Consider the following 21469-nt stretch of genomic DNA (forward strand, 5'->3'; position numbering starts at 1 on the left):
TTCAGTGCAGCGGTGGGGCTAGCATCCCTCACCTGCCCACTCCCTAGCCAGCAACTATTGTAGGGTCACTCAAGGCTTCAGGTCCCTGCTCATTGACAGGTGAGGAACCTGTATAGGGACTGGCTAGGAGTGCAGGGTACAGAGGCAGGTAAGTGGAGAAGGTGTCCATCTTCCCTCTCACTAGTCCTAGGGCCCTCTGTTTATGTCCCCGATGTACCCCTTATTTGTCATGGTCTAATCTACTGTTGTGTGTTTTGACTCACGCCGGACTCTCTCCTAGTCCGCATCGTGACAAAATAACAGCCGACCACACCCGCAAAGCATCGTCTAGACCCAAGGTGGTTGTTGCATTCGGACACCTGTGGAGAGGGGAAAATTTGCTCAGATGGGAATAATCATTTAATATTTAATTGGCCTCATACTTATGAAAAACTGTCAGCCTGAATCTTCCATCTATCTCATATAAATATCTATCTGTATCTTTTGGTGTAAAAAGCTGTATTTACAAATACTAAAAGAAGGTCCTGTCCCTTTAAATAGCTTCGGAACTGAGAAGTTAAAATGTAACTTTTCAGCAGTGTGTTGTTTCAGTGCAGCGATGGGGCTAGCGTCCCTCACCTTCCCACTCCTTAGCCAGGGACTATTGTAAGGTCTCTTCAGGGCTTCAGGTTCCTGTTTGGTGAGAGGTGAGGAGTGCTGGGTAAGCGACAGGTAAGTGGAGGAGGTGTCCATCTTCCCGCTCACTAGTCTTAGGACCCTCCTTTGTTAAAAGTGTGCCTGGTGTGCCCCTTATTTGTCATGGTGTTACCCCTGTTGTTGTGTGTTTTTGGCTCACGTTGGACTCTCCTCTAGTCCGCATTGTGACAAAATGACAGCAGACTACACCCGCAAAGCATCATCTGGAGTCCATGATTCTGGACTCATGGTGGTTGTTGAATTGCCTGTGGAGAGGTGAAAACATACTCAGATGGGAGTATTCCTTTAATATTACATTGGCTTCATATTTAAGAAAAACTCTGAGCCTGAAGCTTCCATCCATCTCATATAAAGAATATCTATTTGTAACTTTTGGTGGAAAAAGCTGTATTTACAAATACTAAAAGAATGTTTTGTCGCTTTAAATGACCTCGGAACTGAGAAGTTAAAATGTAACTTTTCAGCAGTGTGTTGTTTCAGTGCAGCGATAGGGCTAGCATCCCCCACCTGCCCACTCCTTAGCCAGGGACTATTGTAGGGTCTCTTCAGGGCTTCAGGTTCCTGTTTGGTGAGAGGTGAGGAACCTGTATAGGGACTGGCTAAGAGTGCTGGGTGAGCGACAGGTAAGTGGAGGAGGTGTCCATCTTCCATCTCACTAGTCTTAGGACCCTCCTTTGTTAAAGTGTCCCTGGTGTACCCCTTATTTCTTATGGTGTTACCCCTGTTGCTGTGTGTTTTTGGCTCACGTTGGACTCTCCTCTAGTCCGTATTGTGACAAAATGACAGCAAACCACACCTGCAAAGCATCATCTGGAGTCCATGATTCTGGACCCATGGTCGTTGTTGAATTGCCTGTGGAGAGGTGAAAACATTCTCAGATGGGAATAATCCTTTACTATTTCATTGGCTTCATATTTAAGAAAAACTGTGAGCCTGAAGCTTCCATCCATCTCATATAAAGAATATCTATCTGTATCTTTTAGTGCAAAAAGCTGTATTCACAAGTACTAAAAGAAGGTCCTGTCCCTTTAAATAGCTTCGGAACTGAGAAGTTAAAATGTAACTTTTCAGCAGTGTGTTGTTTCAGTGCAGCGATGGGGCTAGTGTCCCTCACCTACCCACTCCTTAGCCAGGGACTATTGTAGGGTCTTTTCAAGGCTTTAGGTTCCTGCTCGGCGACAGGTGAGGAATCTGTATAGGGACTGGCTAAGCGTGCTGGGTAAGCGACAGGTAAGTGGAGGAGGTGTCCATCTTCCATCTCACTAGTTTTAGGACCCTCCTTTGTTAAAAGTGTGCCTGGTGTACCCCTTATTTGTCATGGTGTTACCCCTGTTGTTGTGTGTTTTTGGCTCACGTTGGACTCTCCCCTAGACCGCATTATGACAAAATGACAACAGCCCACCCCCGCAAAGCATCATCTGGAGTCCATGATTCTGGACCCATGGTGGTTGTTGCATTGCCTGTGGAGAGGTGAAAACATGCTCAGATGGGAATAATCCTTTACTATTTCATTGGCTTCATATTTATGAGAAACTCTGAGCCTGAAGCTTCCATCCATCTCCTTTATAGAATATCTATTTGTTCATATACTGAATATTTATCTATTTGGTGGAAAAAACTGTATTTACAAATACTAAAAGAACGTTCTGTCCCTTTAAATGGCCTCGGAACTGAGAAGTTAAAATGTAACTTTTCAGCCGTCAGGAAGAAAAAAAAAAAAGCCACAAATAAACCTGATTTATAAAATCTAATTTACCAAAGGATAAAACAGAATGAAGCGAGTGGACGAGTCGTGTAATTGTAGCCGTCTGTCGCCAGCAGATAATATGTGACAGACAGGATAACAACGTTTTCTAAAATAGAGGGCACCAGCGCCGTCTGCCAGCAAATTACTGACGAGCGATCCGACAATTTGCTTTGTAGTAGTGGATGGGGGAACTTGTACGCGGGCGGCACGCAGGTCTCCTACCTCACCCATGTAATATTCACATGAAAGGGAATTATTCATCAAACCCCATTAACTCCAGTGAGATAAACAAAGGGCTCGCTCCGCGTAGTGCGATATGCACAAACGTGGATTAATTAAGCCCTGAAGGATCTGCCGTAACATATGTTAAATATTGCACGTGTCTTAGAAATAGATTTTTTTTTTTTAACGTATATTCCCTACAAGGTATTTTAGACTGGAAAGTGACAATGAAGGAAAAAAAAAAGCAACAAAAAAAGCAATAAATATACTAAAATTCTTAGCTGCAAATTGATGTGGAACTACAACTACCAGCAACGCAAAGTATCAAAACCAACATTCAACAGAATCTGGTGTTTGTCAATTGTTTATAAAACAATCAAATCTTCTGTTTCCATGAACATCCAAAGCTGCACCAGAAATCCACATCGACTGAGACCCCAAAACATATAACTGAGCCCCTTTACTATATACCGTAACAGGATAATACATTGCATTCAGTATCATAGCTAGCGGCCAGGTGGGTTTGGGGGGGGGGGAGCGAAGAGTGTGGTCCCCTCACTGAGAGGGGCCCACCCGTACCCACCGCCGCGCTAAACTGCATCAGTGTGCACAGCGCCGATACAGGGACACTCAGCGGCGGAGAAGGGGGACACAATGTCGTGCACTAGCGCTCTATGTTCTGTAGACTGCAAATCCATTTAGGCCTGTGGTCTACAGAAAATCAGTAAGACACATGGACGAGGCAGGGGTGGGGCGGTGGGATGACGTGTAGGATGTTTTTGTTTTTTATTTTGGTTTAATAGTGCTCGTGGTGGGACTACTGGGGACATCATACAGTGTGGGTAGAATATTGGGGACAATCATACAGTGTGGGGGAATATTGGGGGCATCATAGAGTGTGGGGGGATTACTGGGAGCCATCATACAGTGAGGAGGAATATTGGGGGCAATCATACAGTATGGGGGGATTACTGAGGGTCATCATACAGTGTGGGGGTGGAATATTAGGAGTCATCATACAGTGTGGGGGGTAATATTAGGAGCCATCATAGAGTGTTGGGGGGGAATTACTGGGAGCCATTATACAGTGTGGGGGAGAATATTGGAGCAATCAGGGTTACCTGGTTAGGTGGTCACTCAAACGTTTTGACCCACTGAGCTGAATCCCCTCATACACCTCTGCTGTATTACAGGAGTTTACAGAATATCATGTCAAAATCTCAATTCACATCCAAAGCAGCATTTACCATCAACATCTCTGCTAGCTGTCATCCAAGAACACTTCAGTGAAAGACAGAGAAAAGATCCAATAATGTACTGATATTCATTGTAAGGAACAAAATGGGGAAATTCCAAAATATACAAGGTCTGGACTTCACACAGCATTTAAGTATCACATACTGCCCCTAAATACAGGAATATAACTCCTATAATACTGCCCCTATGTACAAGAATATAACTACTATAATACTGCCCCCTATGTACAATAATATACCTACTATAATACTGCCCCCTATGTACAAGAATATAACTACTATAATACCGCCACTATTTACAAGAATATAACTACTATAATACTGCCCCTTATGTACAATAATATACCTACTATAATACTGCTCCTATGTACAAGAATATAACTACTATAATACTGCCCCTATGTACAAGAATATAACTACTATAAATACTGCTCCTGTGTACAAGACTATAACTACTATAATACTGCCCCTATGTATAAGAATATAACTACTATAATACTGCCCCTATGTACAAGAATATAACTGCTATAATACTGCCCCTATGTACAAGAATATAACTACTATAATACTGCCCCCTATGTACAAGAATATAACTACTATAATACTGCCCCCTATGTACAAGAATATAACTACTATAATACTGCCCCTATGTACAAGAATATAACTACTATAATACTGCCCCTATGTACAAGAATATAACTACTATAATACTGCCCCTATGTACAAGAATATAACTACTATAATACTGCCCCTATCTACAAGAATATAACTGCTATAATACTGCACCTATGTACAAGAATATAACTACTATAATACTGCACCTATGTACAAGAATATAACTACTATAATACTGCCCCTATGTACACGAATATAACTACTGTAATACTGCACCTATGTACAAGAATATAACTGCTATAATACTGCCCCTATCTACAAGAATATAACTACTATAATACTGCACCTATGTACAAGAATATAACTACTATAATACTGCACCTATGTACAAGAATATAACTGCTATAATACTGCCCCTATGTACAAGATTATAACTACTATAATACTGCACCTATGTACAAGAATATAACTGCTATAATACTACCCCTAAGTACAGGAATATAACTACTATAATACTGCCCCCTATGTACAAGAATATAACTACTATAATACTGCCCCTATGTACAAGAATATAACTACTATAATACTGCCCTATGTACAGGAATATAACCTACTATAATACTGCCCCTATGTACAAGAATATATCTACTATAATACTGCCCCTTCTGTGGTGGTAAGGTGTGTTATATCTGACTATTCTGCCCCTTTAAATCCTCTATTCCTTATTGCTGATGTCCTTACAAACATCATTAAGCCTCTTTGCTCCCCTGGCTCGGCTGCTCGCTGTATCTCAGTCTGGGCAGTGCCCGTCAGCTGACTCTGTGCCAGTCTGTGTAATAAATAAATCAGATGGAGTGGGCGGGATGAGGCTGGAAGAGCTCAGACAAATTACTTTAAGGTCAGCTGGAATTCCTTTTATCAGGGTGAGGATCTGTTGATGGTATTGGTAAGTGATGCATTACTGTCGTCTATCAGCGGAAATAATAAAAAATGGTTTGGTCTATGGGCATGAAGTCCGGAGCCGCAGGAATACACGGATTTCAGCTCTGGAGAAACTTTAGGTTCTTTCCCTTTTTCTGCCATTCTCAGGAATAATAAAGGCTTTGTCCCTGGGAGCTGCCAATATTTTATGCTACACATGATGAGAGAAGATAGCTCTCTAGTGGGCAGTGGATAGCTCTCTAGTGGGCAGTGGATAGCTCTCTAGTGGGCAGTGGATAGCTCTCTAGTGGGAGGTGGATAGCTCTCTAGTGGGCGGTGGATAGCTCTCTAGTGGGCGGTGGATAGCTCTCTAGTGGGCGGTGGATAGCTCTAGTGGGCGGTGGATAGCTCTCTAGTGGGAGGTGGATAGCCTTCTAGTGGGCGGTGGATAGCTCTCTAGTGGGCGGTGGATAGCTCTCTAGTGGGCGGTGGATAGCTCTCTAGTGGGAGGTGGATAGCTCTCTAGTGGGAGGTGGATAGCTCTCTAGTGGGAGGTGGATAGCTCTCTAGTGGGCGGTGGATAGCTCTCTAGTGGGAGGTGGATAGCTCTCTAGTGGGCGGTGGATAGCTCTCTAGTGGGAGGTGGATAGCTCTCTAGTGGGAGGTGGATAGCCTTCTAGTGGGCGGTGGATAGCTCTCTACTGGGCAGTGGATAGCTCTCTAGTGGGAGGTGGATAGCTCTCTAGTGGGCGGTGGATAGCTCTCTAGTGGGCGGTGGATAGCTCTCTAGTGGGCGGTGGATAGCTCTCTAGTGGGCGGTGGATAGCTCTCTAGTGGGAGGTGGATAGCTCTCTAGTGGGCCGTGCATAGCTCTAGTGGGCTGTGGTTAGCGCTTTAGTGGAGGGTGGATAGCTCTCTAGTGGGTGGTGGATAGCTCTAGTGGGCAGTGGTTAGCGCTCTAGTGGGCAGTGGTTAGCGCTCTAGTGGGCTGTGGATAGCTCTCTAGTGGGTGGTGGATAGCTCTAGTGGGCAGTGGATAGCTCTAGTGGGCAGTGGTTAGCGCTTTAGTGGAGGGTGGATAGCTCTCTAGTGGGTGGTGGATAGCTCTAGTGGGCAGTGGTTAGCGCTCTAGTGGGCAGTGGTTAGCGCTCTAGTGGGCTGTGGATAGCTCTCTAGTGGGTGGTGGATAGCTCTAGTGGGCGGTGGATAGCTCTAGTGGGCTGTGCATAGCTCTAGTGGGCTGTGCATAGCTCTCTAGTGGGCTGTGCATAGCTCTCTAGTGGGCTGTGCATAGCTCTCTAGTGGGCTGTGCATAGCTCTCTAGTGGGCTGTGCATAGCTCTCTAGTGGGCTGTGCATAGCTCTCTACCATCGAGTGCTGCTGTTGCAGAGGCTGCGGCTTAGCTGCATTATCTCCTGGGAGTCTGATAAGAACTTCTTCCTGCACAAATGCAGGCTCTAGGTATTGTTTTCCAACATACTTTACATTGCAGCTTTGATCCATAAGGGCAGAGCCACAATTAACGACTCCAATTTAGTTTAGAGGTGGCGTGAAATACATCTTTTATCTCATTAAAGGCTCAGCCTGCTGCTTAGTCCTACACCCCCCTCCACACTTTACACTGCAGCTCTGATCCATTAGGGTGACTCTACTGTAGGGACTCCAGCCTGTTTGCACAGTTTATTACAGCTTCATTTAGTTTGAAATACAACTTGTCTGATATCAGATGGCCATTGCTCAGGTCTTCGCCCATACTTTACACTGCAGCTGCTCCATCAGAGTGAATCTATTGTAGTGATTCCAGCCCAGTCGCACTGAGGATGATGAGGGACGTGTTGTCACATTGGATTTACCGGTGACATGAGAAGACGTGTGAGAACCTGGACAGGGAGTGACGAGGCCGCACCCCCGTGCTCCGCAGTCAGCACCCCCCATACTGAGGGAACGCACCAGCGAGCCGGCGCAGCCCGAGACCAGCAGACGTCTAATTGGCCCCTGTAGAGGGACCTGAATGCTCAGTGAAGGACTGAGGGTTATAACACCGGGAACAGTGAATAGATATGTTACCTGCAAGACACACGAACCAGCGAAGCGCCAGCAGTTTCCATAGCAACCTCATCCTCGCTTCGTGGGGTCGGACGTCTCTCGGATCTGCGGCAACTTTACGCTTTTATCTGTGGGAGAGAAAGCGGCAAGTTTAGAATCCAATGTAGAGAGGAATGAAATCTGCGAGGAAAAAATAAGCAACGTGTGAATGAGGCCTCAGGAGTCATTCACTTATATCCCATCGATCCCGTCCTGCCTCCCTGGAGAGGCCGATCCTCAATAACGCAATCATAGACCGTACTACGACCAACGGGACTCGGGTCCATGGCTGCACCCATCGTGTCAGTCCACACGTGATGAGCACGGCCTCTGCTGGAGATATCACCCCCCCCCCGTCCTCCATATTGATGTTAGGTTACGAGATCCTCAGATCAATGGAAATGTAATACTCCATCATCTGTAGAGATCTCTGCTGGGAACACGTTGCGCGATCTGTATCTACACACGAAACACCGCAGCTAATGGCACCGGACACCGGCCTGACAAGGAGCTCAAACAGCGGCCATTAGGAGCAGGATATCCCATAGGCACAGAGCAGGCAAAGACGACAGGGGGAGGGTCCCCTCCTATAGTCACAGCACAGCCGGAGATGACAGGGGGAGGGTCCCCTCCTATAGGCACAGCACAGGCGGAGATGACAGGGTGAGGGTCCCCTCCTATGGGCACAGCGCAGGCAGAGACGACAGGGTGAAGGTCCTCTCCTATGGGCCCAGCGCAGGCAGAGATAACAAGGTAAGGGACACTCCTATGGGCACAGTGCAGGCAGAGATGACCGGGTAATGGTCTCCTCCTATGGGCACAGTGCAGGCAGAGATGACCGGGTAAGGGTCTCCTCCTATGGGCACAGTGCAGGCAGAGATGACCGGGTAAGGGTCTCCTCCTATGGGCACAGTGCAGGCAGAGATGACCGGGTAAGGGTCTCCTCCTATGGGCACAGTGCAGGCAGAGATGACAGAGTGAGGAGCCCCTCCTATGGGCACAGTGCAGGCAGAGATGACCGGGTAATGGTCTCCTCGTATGGGCACAGTGCAGGCAGAGATGACCGGGTAAGGGTCTCCTCCTATGGGCACAGTGCAGGCAGAGATGACCGGGTAAGGGTCTCCTCCTATGGGCACAGTGCAGGCAGAGATGACCGGGTAAGGGTCTCCTCCTATGGGCACAGTGCAGGCAGAGATGACAGAGTGAGGAGCCCCTCCTATGGGCACAGTGCAGGCAGAGATGACCGGGTAAGGGTCTCCTCCTATGGGCACAGTGCAGGCAGAGATGACCGGGTAAGGGTCTCCTCCTATGGGCACAGTGCAGGCAGAGATGACAGAGTGAGGAGCCCCTCCTATGGGCACAGTGCAGGCAGAGATGACCGGGTAAGGGTCTCCTCCTATGGGCACAGTGCAGGCAGAGATGACAGAGTGAGGAGCCCCTCCTATGGGCACAGCGCAGGCAAAGATAACTGGGAAAGGGTCTCCTCCTATAGGCACAGTGCAGGCAGAGATGACCGGGTGAGGGTCCTGTCCTATGGGCACAGTGCAGGCAGAGATGACCGGGTGAGGGTCCTGTCCTATGGGCACAGTGCTGGCAGAGATGCCCGGGTAAAGTCAGCAAAAAACCTTGTGGATTGTTCCACAGATTTGGCCCCGCTGCGCAAGTTAGATTCCTTGCAGTAAATTCTACACAGTGAGAATGCGATTTGTAAACCTTGTTTGGTATTGGAATCCACTTAGCACCTAAAATCTGCCGGCATGTGAACATAGGCCACATCCGCACGCTCAGTATTCGGTGAGTTTTCTAACTCAGTATTTACCAGCCAAAATCGGGAGTGGGTAAATGCAGAAGTGGTGCCCGTGTTTCTATAAGGCTGAGTTCACACGTCCAGTCTGGAAAACGTTTTTGTCCCTTTCGAAAAAAAACTGATTTCTGCAGGATCCGTTTTTTTATTTTTTCTTTAACATTGGAGTCAACGGATCTGATGACTGATTACTTTTTATCGTCCATTTGAAATTGATGCAGTAAGAAAAATATGGATCCTTTACAAATGCAAGAATAACGGATGGCTAAATAGCAATCTGTTACCGGATCCATTTTCCATAGACTCCAATGTTAAAAAATGGATCCTGCAAAAATCAGTTTTTTTCAAAACAGACAAGAAAGTTGTATTTGCAGAACTTTTTTTGCCAACGGATCTGTTGTAACAGATGATTACTAAAAAATGCTTGTCCTCTGATTGTCCCACTCCTAGTTTTGGCTACAAATACTGAGGTAAAAACCTCACCAAAATACTCAACGTGTGCACGTAGTCTTATTCTATGTGCAGTTGTGCTCCGCATGGGTCGTACTTGGACGTTCCAACATGACAACGATCCAAAACACAAGGCCAAGTCGACCTGTCATTGGCTACAGCAGAACAAAGTGAAGGTTCTGGAGTAGCCATCTCAGTCTCCTGACCTCAATATCATTGAGCCACTCTGGGGAGAACTCAAGCGCGCAGTTCATGCAAGAAAGCCAAGAAGAATGGGCAGCTTTACCATCTGAGAAAATAAAGAGCCTCATCCACAACTACCACAAAAGACTTCAAGCTGTCATTGTCGTTGTCAGGCACCACCCGGCCTCAGTGTCCAGCCCCTCCCCAGTGTCCAGCCTCGCCCCCTGCCCGCCCCCTGCACACACATTCCATGTCAGTATTCTTCCCCAGCACCTGACCTGTTATCACTACAGCATTGCAAATAACAGCCCCACATCGGGCTCTGCATCCCACACCACATCGGGCTCTGCACCCCACACCACATCGGGCTCTGCACCCCACACCACATCGGGCTCTGCACCCCACACCACCTCGGGCTCTGCACCCCACACCACATCGGGCTATGCACCCCACACCACATCGGGCTCTGCACCCCACACCACATCGTACTCTGCACCGCACACCACATCGGGCTCTGCACCGCACACACACATATGGCTCTGCACACCACACGCACACATATGGCTCTGCACAACACACACACACATATGGCTCTGCACCACACACACACACACACACATATGACTCTGCATCACACACACGCACATATGGTTCTACACCACACACACACACCGGACTCTGCACCGCACACGCACATCGGACTCTGCACCACACACTGGACTCTGCACCGCACACGCACATCGGGCTCTGCACCGCACATTGGGCTCTGCACCGCACACGCACATCGGGCTCTGCACCGTACACGCACATCGAGCTCTGCACCGCACACGCATATTGGACTCTGCACCGCACACGCACATATGGCGCTGCACATCACACGCACACATATGGCTCTGCACCACACACACACGCATATATGGCTCTGCACCATGCACACGCACATATGGTTCTGCACCACGCACACGCACATCGGGCTCTGCACCGCACACGCACATCGGGCTCTGCACCGCACACGCACATCGGGCTCTGCACCGCACATCGGACTCTGCACCGCACACGCACATAGGGCTCTGCACCCCACACGCACATAGGTCTCTGCACCGCACATGCACATAGGTCTCTGCACCGCACACACACATAGGGCTCTGCACCGCACACGCACATAGGGCTCTGCATCGCACACACACACATATGGCTCTGCACCGCACACACACATATGGCTCTGCACCGCACGCACACACGGCGCTCTGTACCGACCCCCCTACCCCCATAGGGAACATATGTAGGGAGTACATACTCACCCGTTCGCACGCTGTCTGTGCTCTGGACATATCAGCACAGTAGTGACGTCACCGCTGTGCTGAAGAGAGCACACACACCCGGGCAGTGATGAGAAGCTGCGCTCCTTCTCATCAGCGCTTTCAAATGTACCGGCATCTGTGATCTGTGATCGGTGATCTGTGATGGTGGTACATTTGAATGTGCGATCCTGAGCAGGGGCCCGGTGCTGGCGCTGACACCACGGCAGCCGCCGCCAGGCCCCTCCCCCAGGTCACGGACCCCACAGCAGTGCAGGGGGAGGTTGCGGGGTGAGTAAGGGGTGCGGGGGAATGTGTGGGAGGGTGCAGGGAAGGGGGGCGGGGCTCATCGCACTGTACAGCCCAGCAGGGAGGCGACATGCTGTTCCAGATTTGCTTGTAAACATCGCCCTGCCCATGTTGACATGAAATGACCGAAAGCAGCAAAATCGCGGCAGGAGCGGTCACATGACCACTCTGAGCCGGGGGAGAGGGGCTGACAGCAGGGCAAGTAAGTGCTCTCTATCTACTTACCTGCCCCAATGTAGCCCAATAGGGTAATAAAAAAAAAAAAGTCAAAAGAAGCCGGATAACCCCCTTAAGTATTTGGTGCAAACATTTCTGCATCTCCTGGCAGTAAAAACGCTGCTTAAAATAATTGTATTTTTTTTACGTGTTTTGGTGCAAGTTGTTCTCCACTTGAAATCTGCAGCAAAAACACTGAAAGAATAGACTTGCTGAAGAATTAAATCTGCACCAAATCTGCAAGGAAAAAATAAGCAACATGTGCAGTAAACGTCAGGATTCTCATTCACAATAATTGCTGTCACAGCTCATCTGTCCCCCCTTGTGTACAATGACTAATTACACCTCTATATACAGTAGATAACACAGGATCCATCATTCACAATAGGTGATATCACAGTTCACCTCCTTCCCCTCCTGTACAATGACTAATTACACCTCTATATACAGTCGATAACACAGGATCAATCATTCACAATAGGTGATATCACAGCTCATCTCCTCTCCCTCCTGTAGGATGATTGATAGACACTTCTATATACAGTAGATAACACAGGATCCATCATTCACAATGTGATATCACAGCTCACCTCCTCCCCCTCCTGTACAATGACTAATTACACCTATATATACAGTAGATAACTCAGGATCCATCATTCACAATAGGTGATATCACAGTTCACCTCCTCCCCCTCCTGTACAATGACTGATAATACCTCTATATACAGTAGATAAAACAGGATCCACCATTCACAATAGGTGATGTCACAGCTCACATCCTCCTCCTCCTGTACAATGACTAATTACACTTCTATATACAGTAGATAACTCAGGATCCATCATTCACAATAGGTGATATCACAGCTCACCTCCTCCCCCTCCAGTACAATGACTGATAACACCTCTATATACAGTAGATAACACAGGATACACCATTCACAATAGGTGGTGTCACAGCTCACCTCCTCCCTTTCCTGTTTAATGACTTTTGCACCTTTTCATTAGATGATAAATACAATATATAGGGTCTGAGTCTGTTCATTGCTGCTAATGTGCATGTGCATCAACAGGAAGTTAGAGTCTAAAAATCGCTAATGGTAGGTGTGAAAATGACAAAATTTCCATTTTTTTAGTTCTAATACAGATAGTGAAAAAGGTATAAAATACATTTATAAAATAAAGTAAAAAATACATTGAAAATAAAAACCAGATTACACAATAGGTAACTTTATAATATATTCCTTATAAAAGGACAGGGACTGCTCATAGGAGGGAGGATGATGACGGATATCATCTCTAGGATTTCAGCACCTTCTCGGCCGCAGGCAGATTGCTGACCAGTCACATGTATGGAGGACGGGGGAAGAAGACACAAGAAGGCACAAGTGCTGGCCCTTACAGGAGCTGCTGCACACAGGACACACCAGGGAACTAAGGCTAGGTTCACATTTCCGTTGTTTATGATCAGTCACAATCCGCCGCTCTGATAAACAATGCAATCCGTTTGGCGGATTCCGTTGTTTCGCATAGACTTGTATGAGCGGCAGATTGTGACTGATGACGCTGCGTTGCATCCGCCGCCCGACTGATCAGTCGTGGAACGACTGACCGTCGGGTGGCAGGAACGCAGCTTGTAACATTTTTTGAGCAGCAGAATCCTTTTGATTCCGCTGCGCATGCTCTCTCTCGGCGGCCGAATGATCAGCTGATCACCCGGCGGCCGGCTTTTGTGAACGATCAGTTGATCGTCCAGCAGCCGCCTTCTATGAGCGATCAGCTGATCTCCCGGCCGCCGGCTTTTGAGAACGATCAGCTGATCACCCGGCAGCCGCCTTCTGTGAGCGATCAGCTGATCTCCCGGCCGCCGGCTTTTGAGAACGATCAGCTGATCACCCGGCAGCCGCCTTCTGTGAGCGATCAGCTGATCTCCCGGCTGCCGGCTTTTGAGAGCAATCAGTCACTCTCAAAAGCCGACCGCTGGGAGATCAGCTGATCGCTCACAGAAGCCGGCCACTGGGAGATCAGCTGATCGCTCACAGAAGCCGGCCACTGGGAGATCAGCTGATCGCTCACAGAAGCCGGCCACTGGGAGATCAGCTGATCGCTGACAGAAGCCGGCCACTGGGAGATCAGCTGATAGCTCACAGAAGCCGGCCACTGGGAGATCAGCTGATAGCTCACAGAAGCCGGCTACTGGGAGGTCAGCTGATCGCTCACAGAAGCCGGCCACTGGGAGGTCAGCTGATCGCTCACAGAAGCCGGCCACTGGGAGATCAGCTGATCGCTCACAGAAGCCGGCCACTGGGAGATCAGCTGATAGCTCACAGAAGCCGGCCACTGGGAGATCAGCTGATAGCTCACAGAAGCCGGCCACTGGGAGATCAGCTGATCGCTCACAGAAGCCGGCCACTGGGAGATCAGCTGATCGCTCACAGAAGCCGGCCACTGGGAGATCAGCTGATCGCTCACAGAAGCCGGCCACTGGGAGATCAGCTGATCGCTCACAGAAGCCGGCCACTGGGAGATCAGCTGATCGCTCACAGAAGCCGGCCACTGGGAGATCAGCTGATCGCTCACAGAAGCCGGCCACTGGGAGATCAGCTGATCGCTGACAGAAGCCGGCCACTGGGAGATCAGCTGATAGCTCACAGAAGCCGGCCACTGGGAGATCAGCTGATCGCTCACAGAAGCCGGCCACTGGGAGATCAGCTGTTCGCTCACAGAAGCCGGCCACTGGGAGATCAGCTGATCGCTCACAGAAGCCGGCCACTGGGAGATCAGCTGATCGCTCACAGAAGCCGGCCACTGGGAGATCAGCTGATCGCTCACAGAAGCCGGCCACTGGGAGATCAGCTGATCGCTCACAGAAGCCGGCCACTGGGAGGTCAGCTGATCGCTCACAGAAGCCGGCCACTGGGAGATCAGCTGATCGCTCACAGAAGCCGGCCACTGGGAGATCAGCTGATCGCTCACAGAAGCCGGCCACTGGGAGATCAGCTGATCGCTCACAGAAAACGGCCACTGGCAGATCAGCTGATCGCTCACAGAAGCCGCCCACTGGGAGATCAGCTGATCGCTCACAGAAGCCGGCCACTGGGAGATCAGCTGATCGCTCACAGAAGCCGGCCACTGGGAGATCAGCTGATCGCTCACAGAAGCCGGCCACTGGGAGATCAGCTGATCGCTCACAGAAGCCGGCCACTGGGAGATCAGCTGATCGCTCACAGAAAACGGCCACTGGCAGATCAGCTGATCGCTCACAGAAGCCGCCCACTGGGAGATCAGCTGATCGCTCACAGAAGCCGGCCACTGGGAGATCAGCTGATCGCTCACAGAAGCCGGCCACTGGGAGATCAGCTGATCGCTCACAGAAGCCGGCCACTGGGAGATCAGCTGATCGCTCACAGAAAACGGCCACTGGCAGATCAGCTGATCGCTCTCAAAAGCCGGCCACTGGGAGATCAGCTGATCGCTCACAGAAGCCGGCCACTGGGAGATCAGCTGATCGCTCACAGAAAACGGCCACTGGCAGATCAGCTGATCGCTCTCAAAAGCCAGCGGCCGGCTGCTCTGAATGATCACTCGTTTTACAACGGAATCCGCTTTCTTGGATTTCAATTCTTGTCACGCATGTGACTGATGCAAAACAACGGAAATGTGAACCTAGCCTAAGACAGTGGGTCACATTGCAAATAAATAACCTGCGCTTGTAGAGTAGGGAGGTACTCATGGGCGAGGGATTGACTTTCGTTGTGTGGGCTGGGAACCCATGTAGGCCGAATATTGACGCTGATGTTGGCTGACCGGGACTGGATGATGACTCACGCTCAGTCGCTCACAAGTTAGACCAACAGTCCACTTTACCCACAACTCTTTATTGTACGGTTCATTCTCCGTCACAACTTCACGCTCCAGATAGCGGCACATATCTTCCAGCAAGGCATGTTCAGACACAGTCTAAGTTCCCAGTTGGTTGCTTCAGATCTTACTGGTCCTGTCAGTCCCAGCATAACCCAGTTCAGCATTACAGCACACCCGGTGACGGTCACCTTCCTTTCCCGCTGTCCCACGTCCAGTCTCCTTCAAGGTCCCATAATGACCGGAGTAAAGCTTTGCACTCCCGGACATTTAGCGAGAAAGCACTTGGTCCGTTGACTATATTAAAATTAACCAGTTACCTTAACATTTAAGGGTCCTGGCCACTAGACTCCTGTCCTCCAGCTCCTATAGTCTGGGGCCATTCTGTCCTATCATTTCAATGCTGTTTACACTCGTGTCTCTGTCCACTCTCGAGGTTCACGCTATCTTATCTTCTGTTTCTTCTCCTTTGTTGCCACAAACCACCCACTGTATGTGCAGCGACCCAAGGGGCAAGCGGTTACCCTACTCGTTGCCGGTCCGTTGAGGGTCAGGTCAGGCGATGTCACGGTGGCCTTGCCCGGTTTCGTTGCCCCGAGGAGTGCAGTAAATGAAGAGAAAGCGGGGTGATTGTGAGAGTTTGTCGTGATGCCACCTGTGGTATGCGGCCAGGGAGTAGCCGCTGCTGCATAATTCCTTACCATGGCAGGTGTTATGGCAGTCGGGATGGTGTCGCTCCCCACAGGAGGAGTGGGCCCTGGGTGGATGATGAAGGGTTTGGCAGTCCCTTGGGAGCGCCGGAGCATTAGGCAACGGCGTCGCTAATCAGAGTCTGAGTCGGCAACTGCGGTTCCAGGTTCTTTTTACTCACTGATTTAAAGCTGCACCCAGGTGCTGGTCTCTGCCGTCGTGGGCTCCGGTCAATCAAGTAAGGGGCCACCACCGGTGTTTGAAGAAAAAGAGAGAATGTCCTTTTCCTAGGATGTCCCCTCAGCAAATAGCTCCCGCTCCAAGCCCCGGGTCTAGTGAAGTCAAAGAGTTCCAGAGAAATCTTGCCAGAACTATGGACCCGACTCGTCTGACTGTATGTGAGTATGTTGCGCCTACCTCTACCCCCAAGTGGTACCCGCCCACCCCGGTGGCTGGCTTAAGTGACCAGGGAAATCCCATGCCTCGTGATGGCCACCCCCTGGCTACCCTGAGCCATCCCACCCTATGTGAAGGCTCTTAAGCTGTATGTAGTGTGTGAATGTGGAACACTGGTGATTAACCCCCCCTTACCTGAGAAGGATACCGCCCCTTAACTGAGGTGCAGTACCCTGTGGTGACCATATGCTTCCTTCATGAATGACTACACATCCGTCACATTCGCTCTCTAGGTCTTCTTGACTGCTTCCGAATGAACAGTCAGTTTCCCTTCCAGTTGACCCCTCCTATAGTGGGCTGGTCCCAATACTTAAAGAGTTTTTCGCCAAATATGAAGTTCATTTTAATCAATAGATCTTGGAATAATAATAAGTTCCACAATTGGATATGACTAAAATAAATGTTCCTGTGCTGAGATAATGTTATATATGTGTCCCTGCTATGTACTGTGTAATGGCCGTGTCTGACCGTACAGGGGCATGGTCTGATCATACCACATCTCCTGGACTGGGGGAGGACGCCAAAAGACTAGGTCAGAACAGGGATCAAGCATCTATTTGTTATTATACAGTTTCTGCCATCACTGACAGCAAGCAGAGATCTTACAAAGTATTTGGAAGTTATAGAGGTCTTTGTGCTACCTCTAGACCCCAATATAAGGAGGTGATTGGCGACACTTTTGGTGGACTCTGGCCAGGATAAATCAGGATAAATATCACCAATGGGAGGAATATAAATGAGAAGCGGCGCTGCCGGTAACGTGAGCCGCTCATCACCTGTCTGTATCCGCCGTTATTTACACGTCGGCTGACTTGTAACGCTTTTCTCTTGTTCCCATGTTGTTAATGGTTGCCAGGAAAAACCACAGACTCTGTCTGGCAGCCTGAGCGCCGCCGCTGCCGCACCCGTCGTGTCAGCGCCGTGATTGACAGCGCCAATTGATTAATCACTAACTGCAACCGAGCTGAGAAAGTCAATCACATCAGCTGAGAGGGGGCAAATGGCAGCGGCAAGATGGGGGAGGGGGATGAAAAATCCCAATTGTTGGATCAGCGCCATGAAGAAGCAAAACAATAGGTGGAATGGAGAGAATGCAGCTCTATTATGGTTCATATCAAAGACTACAACCCCCAATAGCTGAACATTAGCATAATACAGTTCTACTACACACTGTATATAGAATACTAAAACCCCAGCATTACCGACCCCTGGACATGACCATAATACAATTCTATTATACTCTTTACATAGAATACTACAACCCCCAACATTACTGACCACTGGACAAGACAATAATATAAGTCTACTATATTCTACATAGAGAATACTACAACCCCCAGCATTACCGACCGCAGGACAAGACCACAATACAATTCTATTACACTCTGTATACAGAATACTACAACCCGCAATATTATAGAACAGTGGACATTACCATAATATAATTCCATTATACTCTAAACACTGCAAGTCCCAGCATGACCTACTGGACACACTGCTGGAACGACAGCCGCAAAGCACAAGTCTCTGTCTCTGCTCGACACTGGCAGCAGAGTTGTGTGTATATATAGTGTGCGTGCAGCAGAGCTGTGTGTATACTATATAAAGTGTGCGTGCAGCAGAGCTGTGTGTATACTGTATATAGTGTGCGTGCAGCAGAGCTATGTGTATATATAGTGCATGTGCAGCAGAGCTGTGTGTATATATAGTGTGCGTACAGCAGAGCTGTGTATATATAGTGCGCGTGCAGCAGAGCTGTGTGTATATATAGTGTGCGTGCAGCAGAGCTGTGTATATATAGTGCGCGTGCATCAGAACTGTGCGTGCAGCAGAGTGGGGTGTATATAATGAGCGTGCAGCAGAGCTGTTTGTATATATAGTGCGCATGCAGCAGAGCTGTTTGTATATATACTGCGCGTGCATCAGAGCTATGTATATAAAGTGTGCATGCAGAAGAGCTATGTGTATATACAGTGCGCGTGCAGCAGAGTGGTGTGTATATATAGTGTGCATTCAGCACAGTTGTGCATATATATATAGTGTGCGTGCAGCAGAGCTGTGTGTATATATAGTGCATGTGCAGCAGAGCTGTGTGTATATATAGTGCATGTGCAGCAGAGCTGTGTGTATATATAGTGCATGTGCAGCAGAGCTGTGCGTATATGTAGTGCATGTGCAGCAGAGCTGTGTGTATATATAGTGCGCGTGCAGCAGAGCTGTTTGTATATAAAGTGTGCTTGCAGCAGAGTGGTGTGTATATATAGTGCACATGTAGCAGAGCTGTATGTATACATAGTGCATGTGCAGCAGAGCTTTGTGTGTATATATAGTGCACATGTAGCAGAGCTGTGTGTATATATAGTGCATGTGCAGCAGAGCTGTGTGTATATATAGTGCATGTGCAGCAGAGCTGTGTATATATGGTGCGCGTGCAGCAGAGCTGTGTGTATATATGGTGCGCGTGCAGCAGAGCTGTGTGTATATATAGTGCATGTGTAGCCGAGCTGTGTGTATATATAGGGCATGTGCAGCAGAGCTGTGTGTATATATAGTGCATGTGCAGCAGAGCTTTGTGTATATTTGGTGCGCGTGCAGCAGAGCTGTGTGTATATATAGTGCATGTGTAGCCGAGCTGTGTGTATATATAGGGCATGTGCAGCAGAGCTGTGTGTATATATAGGGCATGTGCAGCAGAGCTATGTGTATATATAGTGCATGTGCAGCAGAGCTGTGTGTATATATAGTGCATGTGCAGCAGAGCTGTGTGTATATATAAGGCATGTGCAGCAGAGCTGTGTGTATATATAAGGCATGTGCAGCAGAGCTGTGTGTATATATAAGGCATGTGCAGCAGAGCTGTGTATATATAGTGCATGTGCAGCAGAGCTGTGTGTATATATAGGGCATGTGCAGCAGAGCTGTGTGTATATAATGCATGTGCAGCAGAGCTGTGTGTATATATAAGGCATGTGCAGCAGAGCTGTGTGTATATATAAGGCATGTGTAGCAGAGCTGTGTGTATATATAGTGCATGTGTAGCCGAGCTGTGTGTATATATAGGGCATGTGCAGCAGAGCTGTGTGTATATATAGTGCATGTGTAGCCGAGCTGTGTGTATATATAGGGCATGTGCAGCAGAGCTGTGTGTATATATAGTGCATGTGCAGCAGAGCTGTGTGTATATATAAGACATGTGCAGCAGAGCTGTGTATTATATATATATATATATATATATATATATATATATATAGTGTGTGTGCAGTGCGTGGAGTAATATACCGTATAATGGACAGCTGGGGGTGTATTATTTAACAGACAGTGAGGGGTGTAGTATTTAATGTAGGGGTGTATTATATAATGGATAGTGGGGTGCGCATTTTATAAAGGGCTGTGTATTATATATCCCAGGCACAGAGTAGGAGACACTCCATCAACAAAGGGTTAAGCTCTTGGGAATGATAGGGGCATTAAGGGTCTTCCTCCCCCAAACTCCACACTTAATAATCCCGAGACCTTAGACATCCATTGCAGATTGCACAATCTTCTCCGGAGCGGTGTCTCGCTCACGGCCTTCATACACTTAACATCTCCGCTTTACGTCCAGTACAACCATTTGTGGCAATTATATTCATTTTCTGTTTCTTGATCCATAATATATGACATTTACCTCAATGTAAAGAATCAGAATTGAACAAGGCAGACGCTCCGTCCTGAGACGAGAGACGCTGCGAGCCTAATAATAACAGACTGCCAGGAACGGATTGCTGCACTCAACCAGCACCGAGGAGAGAAAAGCCGAGAAGAGACCGACAAACTGCTGGAATCACAGGTCCAAAAAGACCAAATCCACAGAATACTATGTACAAATGTGATATCCAGAGCTGCACTCACTATTCTGCTGGTGCAGTCACTGTGTACATACATTACATTACTTATCCTGTACTGATCCTGAGTTACACCCTGTATTATACTCCAGAGCTGCACTCACTATTCTGCCGGTACAGTCACTGTGTACATACATTACATTACTTATCCTGTACTGATCCTGAGTTACACCCTGTATTATACTCCGGAGCTGCACTCACTATTCTGCTGGTGCAGTCACTGTGAACATACATTACATTACTTATCCTGTACTGATCCTGAGTTATATCCTGTATTATACTCCAGAGCTGCACTCACTAGTCTGCCGGTACAGTCACTGGGTACATACATTACATTACTTATCCTGTACTGATCCTGAGTTACATCCTGTATTATACTCCAGAGCTGCACTCACTATTCTGCTGGTACAGTCACTGTGCACATACATTACATTACTTATCCTGTACTGATCCTGAGTTACATCCTGTATTATACTCCAGAGCTGCACTCACTAGTCTGCCGGTACAGTCACTGGGTACATACATTACTTATCCTGTACTGATCCTGAGTTATATCCTGTATTATACTCAAGAGCTGCACTCACTATTCTGCTGGTGCAGTCACTGTGTACATACATTACACTACTTATCCTGTACTGATCCTGAGTTACACCCTGTATTATACCCCAGAGCTGCACTCACTATTCTGCTGGTGCAGTCACTGGGTACATACATTACATTACTTATCCTATACTGATCCTGAGTTATATCCTGTATTATACTCCAGAGCTGCACTCACT

At 48.2% G+C, this 21469-nt stretch overlaps 1 protein-coding gene across 5 annotated transcripts in view; it reads right to left on the reverse strand.

Moving 5' to 3' along the window:
- Window positions 1-21469, reverse strand: part of LOC142249759 (contactin-4-like) — a 231553-nt gene that overhangs the window by 80557 nt on the left and 129527 nt on the right. For all 5 annotated transcript variants that reach the window (XM_075321618.1, XM_075321616.1, XM_075321613.1 and 2 more), the window contains one exon: window positions 7525-7631. In XM_075321618.1, coding sequence (XP_075177733.1) covers window positions 7525-7576 — 52 coding nt within the window. In that variant the 5' untranslated portion in view covers window positions 7577-7631. The remainder of the gene's footprint in view (window positions 1-7524; window positions 7632-21469) is intronic.

The sequence above is a fragment of the Anomaloglossus baeobatrachus genome, chromosome 8 (genome assembly GCF_048569485.1).
Source record: "Anomaloglossus baeobatrachus isolate aAnoBae1 chromosome 8, aAnoBae1.hap1, whole genome shotgun sequence".
In the NCBI taxonomy this organism is placed as follows: domain Eukaryota; kingdom Metazoa; phylum Chordata; class Amphibia; order Anura; family Aromobatidae; genus Anomaloglossus; species Anomaloglossus baeobatrachus.